The sequence below is a fragment of the Gastrolobium bilobum genome, unplaced genomic scaffold (assembly GCF_033153095.1).
Source record: "Gastrolobium bilobum isolate Gb01-03AN ecotype WA unplaced genomic scaffold, APGP_CSIRO_Gbil_v1 utg4229, whole genome shotgun sequence".
NCBI lineage: Eukaryota > Viridiplantae > Streptophyta > Magnoliopsida > Fabales > Fabaceae > Gastrolobium > Gastrolobium bilobum.
In genome coordinates, this window is record NW_026898412.1 from 147,677 (window position 1) to 157,301 (window position 9,625).

Here is a 9,625-nt window from a genome sequence, read left to right on the forward strand (position 1 = left end):
AGGTATCATAAAACATATCATAAGAGTGTTTCTAAGACAAATTAGTAAAACTTTATAAAAAATTTGTATAAAAAGTTGTAAATATAAACTTACGGTTTCTGTTTTACTTTTGCACGTTTCTAAAATTTGAAAAAGGAATAAGATATTGTACCTATCATTTTTCATGCTTATTTTATTTATTTTTTCTAGGTACCTTTAGATCACAGTTTAGGAAGGAGGAAGAAAGAGTGAAAATCGGTTAAGATTATAATCTAAAAATGTTATAATATTGTTATAAAAAAAAGCATAATATCCTATCCTTTGAAGAAAAAAAAGAAATTACTCAAATATGAGAGAGAGAGATAGAGAGACTCAAAGTAAGTACCATGACAAGAGCTACATAACACAATCACAATGGTATGCACGCTCCATTGGTTTATTTCATTAAAGCAAGAGGTTTACAATACCTTTTCGCTTTTCCAGCACATACATCTACGTACATTAACTTTATTATTTAGATTGAGCTAACCAGAACATCTTTTGAACCATTGGATGCAATACCAGAGGAGTCTCCATTCACAAAATTACATTGCAAACGGATTTCTCCTTGATCCCCAGTTAGCACTCCAATATTACCCATTTTTATTATTGAATTAATAAAGTTGTTAAAGAAGAGATTTTGGTCACTACTGAAGCTATTGACAATGCCAATGGTATCTGCACCAGAAGTAGAGAATAGCTCTTGGTCGCTCTGAAACAACCCATTGTGGCTCTGAAGATTGGAGTAGTAATTCTTATCAAATTGATCAGGAGTGGTCAGGTCCAAATTAGTGAGGTTATTCCCAGTTCCATTCTTAGGGCATATCACACGCAATTTTTTTAAATAAGTTGTGTTCAGAGTTGGATCAGGATTTCCAGTGTTGCTGAAATTGTATAATCGGTCAAGGAATGTACTGCAGTGAGCTCTTCCAAATGTATGAGCACCTGCATGTGTATATTAATGGTTTTGAAATTAAGCTATATATATACATCAAGAACTTATTGTTGCTATTAATTAACAAACATGAATTTGATTGTGTATACCTGAGAGTGTAACTAAATCAATAGTGTTGAGACCTTGAACAGCAAAGGAAGCTTTAAGTTGAGTTAGGTTGAAGAAGGGTGCTGGAAGATTTTGATTTGCAAGAGTTCGGTTAGCCGTTAAGCTATCTCTTCTTCCCAATGGAACTGGCCACGAGGGACCTCCTCCCTGTTCATATATAAATTGTAAGAATCTAAGGTGAATGCTTAATAAGCGCAAAAGAAAAGATATAGAGCTTATAGAACTTTTAAGCTTGAGTATGTATACCTATGATTATCTTTTCCAATATTGAACAAATTAATATTTGTTGTATGGATCATAATGACTTGACAAATCCTTAAAGATATGTCTCTCTAAAACAAAGGTCAAACTATGAAACTTACATATTTTGGTTTTTTTCTCCCCCAAAAGACTTAGCGAAATTTAGCATTTTACACAAAATGACTGGCTTATGCAACTACATTTACCCAAAATATTTTAAATCTTAATAGTGATATAATATATATGTATTTATTATCGAAATTATTTCTTGCTGACTCGTGAGAAGGAAACATTACTTGTGAAAAATAGCTAACTACATTACTCCGCATTTAAAGGGATTAATTCCACACTCAAAGGGGTGCGTTACCTTAGAAAATCATTTAAAATTATTTCATGAATTCAACCACGCATTATAAGTAGAGTATTCAAAAAATATATCCCTTGCAACTTGTCCCAAGCAAGTTAAATCTTAGTTATGTCAATTAGTTATAGTTATGTTATAAAAAATACCATCATGAATTATTTTGATGTGGATGTATCACCTATTCCACATCAGAAAGTCAAATTAGTTAAATGTGCACAAGTTAACCCAAACACAACTAACCACAATTTAAAAATAAAATAAAATCACGGTCAACAGTATTTCAAAGGTTTCGTGTACGACTGATTCTATCTATTAATCATTTTTAAGAAATAGATACCAGCGATTAATTAATGGGCCTTTACTGGCTCCGATTAAAAAAAGGTTTGAATTTTTCAAAATTGTTTTGTTTATATAACTTACGGGAAATGTGTTTTTCGTATTGTAGAAATTTTTGTAATTATTTTTTAAGTATGTATTTTCAGAAATATATAATTAAAAGAAAACCAACAACAGCTTTTTAACTATGTACTTTCGAAAATATATAATTAAAAAAATAACTTTAATATTATAACTATGTACTTTGGGAGTACATAGTTAAAAAAATATGGTTGCAGAAATTCCTGGAACATGAGAAAAAAGAGACCCTATATATATATATGGAATGATCCGTTTACAAACTTACAAATTACACTATGTCTGACCGGTTATACTCTACTCAAGAGTGTATTATCGGTCAGACATAGTGTAGCTTGTAAATAAAAAATTTGTAAATATAACATTCCCCTATATATATATATAATATGAAGCATGTTATTCTTATATCGGTGTAAGAATAATAAGTCTTACATTAAATATTAATCATTGATTTGTTTGCATCTAACGGTTTACATATCTAATAAATCAGAATCATTAAATATAAATATGATCAATGGTTAAGGTTGAGAGTGTAACTTATACTGATGTAAAATGATCCTAACTATATATATATATATATATATATATATATATATATATATATATATATATTCCTTTTTTCTCATGTTGTAGGAATTTGGAATTCTCCTACAAACTATGTACTCTAGGTAGTACATAGTTATAATATATAAAAAATGAGAAAACATTTTCTTATGTTGCATGAGAATTCAATTATCATGTTGTGACCCTTCGATTTGCGTGCAAATTTTTTTTTTTTTTTTTCTAATAAATGAGGGGTCCACCACTAGTTGAGCCACAACATGAGAATTGAATTCTCATGCAATATGAGAAAATCAAATCCCATAAAAAAAATAACTTTTAATATTATAACTATATGCTTCCCCAAATATATAGTTTGCAGAAAAACTTCAAATTCTTGCACAATAAGAGCCTATTATATATATATATATATATATATATATATATATATATATATATATATATATATATATTAATCCTTGACACTATCTTTTAACGCCAGTATAATCTAAATCTAAAATAAACTGTTTTTTTTTTTTTTTTACCTTTACAGCATTAGTATTTACTAGTCACCGTAAGAAGAGAGTGCCATATTGTAGGGACTTAGAAAACATACCAGAACAGAAGCTACTTCAGCTGCAATAGCAAGAATATCAGCACAAGAAACTGTGGCTGGACAAAAGTCTTCCACTGCTGTCTTGATGTCATTGACCACATCCAAACCCCTTATTGAGTTGTTATTTGGCAATGCTTGTTGCTCGCTCACTATCGTTGCAGTGTTGTTCAACAAAACTGATCCATCGCAACCCTGTCAAAAACATAAACAACATCTTCCTTGAGACTTTATTTGTATCCTAACCTTAACTCTCTACAATAGCTTTTAATTTATTAATAACATTTCTATACTCCAAAATTTTAATAACTAAAATAAGCTCGACACAGAGTAATATAGTTAATTAAAGTTAGATTAAATTATATTCAACATAATAAAAACATATACAAGTTTACTATAGAAATCTAATATAAACTATTAAAGTTGATAAAGGTTGTTTAACATAAATAGGTGAGATAGGTGGACGTGTGCATTATCCACCTTTCAAGTTTAATAGATTTTGATGAAAGGGAGTGTTACAAAGAAATCTAATATGAAACCATTGAAGTGATATTTACTTATCAACTCGAGCTTTCAGGTGAGAGATGATTCTTTATCAATGTTTATAAAATGAATGATGGAAAAATAGGACGTAAAAGAGATTTCTGAGTAAAAATAACTTATTTTTTTAAAATAATTTTTTTTTTTTGGGGTGAAAAAGTACATACTTGGACAAAGCAATCGTGAAAATGAAGCCTGATGAGGCTGGCACCGATGCGGGGATCAGAAAGGGAAGCTTCGAAGATGACGTCAAATACAATATCGAAGAGGAATGGACATGTTTCGCTATAGAATGTGGGAGTGAGCTGAGCATGCGAGACAGAAAACCCTGCTTGCATCACAAATGCACACCACAGTGCCGCCACTAAAAGACGCATGGAACCCATTTTTGGCTACTCTCTTGATTAATCCTGAGTTTGTTCTGATCAACATATCTCATTACGAGCCATTATTTATAGAGACCATTAATTCGATTGGTTTTTGTAAATCACTAGATTGCAAAATTATTCTATTATCCCCAAGATTATTTCTTTATTTTTTAATGGATTTATATATGATATTATATTATGGTAGGACATCATTTTCTTCAATTGTCATTTCTAAAATCTGCTTTAGAGTGGTGGGAGCACGTCATTCAACAAAATTAAGAAAATGCATGTTGCAATTTTAACTTTTCTAGTAGTGCACTTTTTAATAAAGATCTTTATTTACACAAAAATAAAAGGTAATTATGATAAAAATTGAAAACATACTTGCTAAGCTTTTGTATCAAGTTTTGGAATGTGATTCCAAAGATATCTCAAATCTGCTTTAGCGTGGTAGGAGCACGGCATTCAACAAAATCAAGAAAATGTTATAATTCTTTACACAAAAACAAAATTACTTTTAAAACTAGATATATATTTATATATAAAGACTCTCAGAGGACGCTGAAGTATGTACGTATTATGGTATTTGTTACTTGCACAAAATTTTCATACTGTTTTTTCATCTATTGTTTTTATCACTTAATATACATGTAGCGAATAACTCAATTGACACGTAATAAAAAATATATAAAAGTAGGTTTCGATCATTAGATGATTTGCAAATGGATTAATTTGAAAATTCCTAACTAAATATTTATATAGCGCGGCGACGGTACCGGTCCAGATGTTGTTGTTCTGGTTGTGTATGAAATATGAAGGTAGAATAGTCAAACAAGATTTTTTATTATCTAATTAACCTAACCTTTTTTAACCTAACCTTGGTTCATCCTTTTCTCCTTGTTTGTACGAAAAATAGCTGACCTTTTTGGCAGTGAAAAGACAATCATAGCTATGGGCTTAAGACGCATGCTACATTATTCTTCTTCTTCTTTTTTTTAATACTCCAAGAAGCAATGAATCGGATTCGGAGCGGGCTTCATTCTTTTTTCAGCTAGCTCTGAAAGTAACTGTATCAATCTATTAATTATTTAAAGATATTTATCATAAAATTGTTTTTTTTAAATTGTTATAAAATATTTTTTCAATATCATTACTTTAATTCTCTAAAAAAATAAATATGGCAATATTTCAAATTTTAAAAATATTTAAAAGATTAACACAGTAATATTGTAATTTTTAGATCGTTAATTAAATTTTTATTTTATTTTATTTTTAAAATAAAATAAGATATTGTAACAACCAATTAGAGTTACTACCAATATTATTACTAATCAATATCACCGTTAGATCGATTATGTTGATCCAACGGTTATATTTATTTTCATCTTTGTATGGTTATGATTTCTCATATTTAATGCTTTGCATTAAATATGAGAAATCATAACCATACAAAGATGAAAATAAATATAAAGTATTAAATATGAGAAATCATAACCATACAAAGATGGAAATAGATATACCCGTGGGATCAACATAATCGATCTAACGATGAAATTGATTGGTAATAGCATTGATAATAACTCTAGCGAATTGATTGTTACAATATCCTTCCTCTTTATTTTATTTTTGTATAACATTTAGTGCCGAACTTTCTTGACTGTGTTGGTTCGTGGAATATATATGCATACACACCGACAACTTATTAGTATCAACGTATTATATATCTGACATACACTTAATAATTAATAACTATAATTAAAATCGTTTAATTTATAATACGTAATTTTCGAGAGTCAAAAAACTAAAAAATCAACGAACAAAATAAACAAAACCGACATAACATTGAGAAAGAAAATATTAGATTGCTTAGAACATGTTTGGTATATCTTATGGGAAAGTGTTTGTAATTTTACAAAATATAGAATTTTGTCATTTTAGTCAAAATTATTGTATATTTGTCGATACAAGACAGACACATATGTATTGCAAACACACAAGACAGACACAATCAAGTATCTTAATCATTGCAATACATACAGGCTTTTCCCTCGAACCATTGCTCTGATACCATAAAATGTAACACCCCGTATATATCCGGTAATGTTATCATATCATCGTATTAAGCTGCGCTTAATTAAAAATGCGGAATATCTTTTTCTTTTCATTTATGACGTCATTATCTTACCAACTTGCTTAATTAATCATTTAAATAAAACCATGCCTGTATGTAAATTGCAAAAGACAGCTAACTGAATACCTCATTAATTAAAATAACAGATATAAGTCTCTAGTCATGGAACTACAACACGTAGACCGGACAACCTACTAAGTTATACAACTCAACTCAAAGTACTAACATAAAGTGGCATGGACAAACCCCATGCTCACCCAAATAAGACACAAGCCCAACAGAAGTCTCAACATCAACAGCATAATAAAAGCAACTAAAAACATAACATCAGCAGAATATTCAGCATCCAACATGTCAGCATAATAAACAGAATAATCATCAACTAAGCTCTGGCCTCCTGCCGCCAGAGGCATTAGCCCCCATAATACCTGAACCTGAAATAAGCGCCCCAAACGTGGGGTGAGATCTCTAAACAAGAAATCTCAGTAAGACAAGGGGTCCTCAAGGATCTTCCACCCCAAGCTCACTTACATGTGCAATATAAGTTCTAAAAGCAGTAATTCAATATCAGTTCCAAAATCAGTGCAATGCAATAGATATTCATGTTATGTGTGTTAAAACTATTCTACTGATCAGAGAAATGCAGGAATACGTCTATTACCCACATAAATACCAGCCCATGCTGTACCCGCCCACAGGAATACCCCATGGCTTCCTGTTTAGACGGAACACCACATACATATCATATAGCATTTGCACTTAACAGTTCAATAGCATTTCAGCAAAACAATACATGAAAACATATCATGCATATAAACCATCCCCTCATGGGACATGGTGGAACAAACAATGGCTAAATCGAGGACACGAAAGCTTACCTTGCAAGCTAGCTATCCAAGCCAAGAGTCCACAATACCTCAGAGTCCACAAACAGAAAGATCACAATATGTTTGGACCAACAATATTATCAATATTTATGCACAACAAGCATATGATTTAAGAACAACGCCCTTCCTTTACGTTTTACGTCTTTAGACTTCTCACAAAGTCATAAGCCCTTAATCACTTGATTCTGACCTAGTTTAATTACTACAGAAGTCCACATAAGTCGATCATGGGTCCACCAACCCAAAATGACATTCTGTATGAACAGTACCGTCATTGTTATGAAATTTCCAGAATATCCGGATATTTGTCGGGGACATATCTGGATATCATATCCGGATATCAATATTCGGATATCCATATCCAGATATTTCGCGACAGAATGCAGTTTCTGCATTTCACGAAGATATCCATCCAAGGTTCTATTTTTAACACTTCAAATCGTCAAAGCATGCATTTTTATTCTGTTTTAAGTCCACATACCAGTTAGTTACTTGTTTAACTCATTAAACATGGCAAGACTCCACTTTTACCCATTAAAACTCAAGAACAAAGTTGATGAAGCTTATCCAAGCTCTAAACAGAAAAGCAAAGGCTCATGAAGCTCACCAAACAGCTCCAACAATTCTGACTACTAAGGAAAACGAAAATACCAAGCAAGCAAAGTCCTTTCTTCACAAAGATTTCTTCTTGGAGTACCAAACACCAAGAAAAGGCTTCCACCACCCAAGTAAAGGAACTCAGCCCACAAAACAGACCTCACACAGAACCTCCAACTCAGAAAATGGTGCACTCACACCCTCACAAGGTTGCTCTCAAGTGAAAAGCAAGCTAGGGATGAAGAAAATGAGAGAAAATGTGAAGACTTGGGTCATTTTCAAGCAAAGGAGGCTAAGGAATGGAGGTGGCAGCAGCTGAGCACCAAAACCCACACATGAGACCGAGCACTTAGACCTAGGATCATGTGCAAGGCCTTATATAGGCCACTTAAGTTTTAATCGCACAGTATTAGCGCTAATTGCTACGATTAGCATTTTAATCCCAAACTTTGGAATCTGATCCTACTCATTTTTCTAAGATTTATTTTATTTTTCGCAGCGCCTTTCTGGTACGCGCTTTTCCATAGCCAGTATCAGTTCTGGCACCAGTTCTCATTATTTTAACCTGAAACTTGTTTTACAAGTCCTATATAATATTCTAGGAATATTCATGCATTTATTATAATTTTCCGGGATATTTCACCGGTATGCATTTATACCGAGTAGCAGAACCGGTATCTGCATTTTTCGTCCGAAAAGCGACTTTCAGCATTATTAACCACTTTCTATATTTATTTAAGCCTCATAATAATTATTAGGATCAATTATGAAATTATTTCCTAATTTTACACAATTAATTAGTTAACTTCCTTAATTAACAGTGCGAGTTTTTACATTAACCAAATTCATAAAAGGATGATTATAAAAGATAAACATAATAAAATATTATTTTATTAACAGACCTTTTAAAATAGACTCATGCCCTAATTTTTAAAGAGAAATTTTAATGAGGTTAAGCCAATACTATTTTTAAAATAGACCAGGTTAAGACAAGCCAAATTGTAGGCCTTAAGAGGCCAGTGGCCACCTAATTCATTTAGATTCCTATTCACAATAATGATTTATATTATAACATCCTTGTAAGTTGTACTAAAAATAAAAACATCCATTTACCAATAAATAAATAAAAGCTTCCACTTGTAGTGGTACCCATTTAGTGAATTTGGAAACGTCACGGAAGAACTAATATAAATGAATTTAGTAAAGCAAACAGGATCAGGAAAACTTATTGTTTCTGTAGATGTCTCCATGAAGGATCCACACTGAATCTATCTTATTTGGGATTTTAAACATACGTCTCCAATTTCTGAAGTCATTCTAACCGCAGTTCTTCTATTATGTTGCCATTTATGTTATCTGATTGGGAGGAATATGCCTCCGTGATATTAACTTCAAAACTGTGCTAAAATATTGTTTTTTTTAAAAAAAAAAATGTTTGTCCTTTTAATTAAAACTACTATTTTTTATTTTATATTTAAATTTAAAAAATTATTTATTTTCTCTCACCATTATTTTTGTTTCTCTCACTATAAAACACACTAAAATAAGATAATTTTATGTCATTTAAAATTACAAATACTAATCCCAAAAAAAAAATTATCAGCGAGGCTTATTTTGAAATTATTTAAGGAAAATAACTTAACAACTATTATTATTTTTTAGTATTTGACCAAAGTATTATCGTTGGCTCCATTTTGAAACTAACATTTTGGAGATGAAAATATAGTGTGGATTATCTTTGCCTCGCAATGAAAATACCTTAGTGTTGTTAGTTCCCTGTAAGAAATACATTCAGAGATAGAATAAGAAGAAGACAAAGGCGTTAGTGTTAGGGTTTGATGAAAAAACAA

General features: G+C 31.1%; 1 protein-coding gene across 1 annotated transcript; it reads right to left on the reverse strand.

The window, feature by feature from the left end:
- Nucleotides 1-493: 493 nt before the first annotated feature.
- LOC133316004 (peroxidase A2-like) lies at nucleotides 494-4,178 on the reverse strand. Its single transcript, XM_061517690.1, has 4 exons — nucleotides 3,960-4,178; nucleotides 3,256-3,447; nucleotides 1,063-1,228; nucleotides 494-963 (listed from the first exon to the last, which is right to left on the reverse strand). Exons 1-4 carry the CDS (start codon nucleotides 4,176-4,178, stop codon nucleotides 494-496), a joined length of 1,047 nt encoding a protein of 348 aa, XP_061373674.1.
- Nucleotides 4,179-9,625: the final 5,447 nt, after the last annotated feature.

Excerpts from the sequence above, each read along its gene's own strand:
- LOC133316004 (XM_061517690.1), bottom strand. The coding sequence starts at position 4,178 with ATGGGTTCCATGCGTCTTTTAGTGGCGGCACTGTGGTGTGCATTTGTG. Across the intron at positions 3,448-3,959 it reads TTCACGATTGCTTTGTCCAA|GGTTGCGATGGATCAGTTTT; the intron begins GTATGTACTTTT and ends TGTTTTTGACAG. Across the intron at positions 964-1,062 it reads TGATTTAGTTACACTCTCAG|GTGCTCATACATTTGGAAGA; the intron begins GTATACACAATC and ends ATACACATGCAG.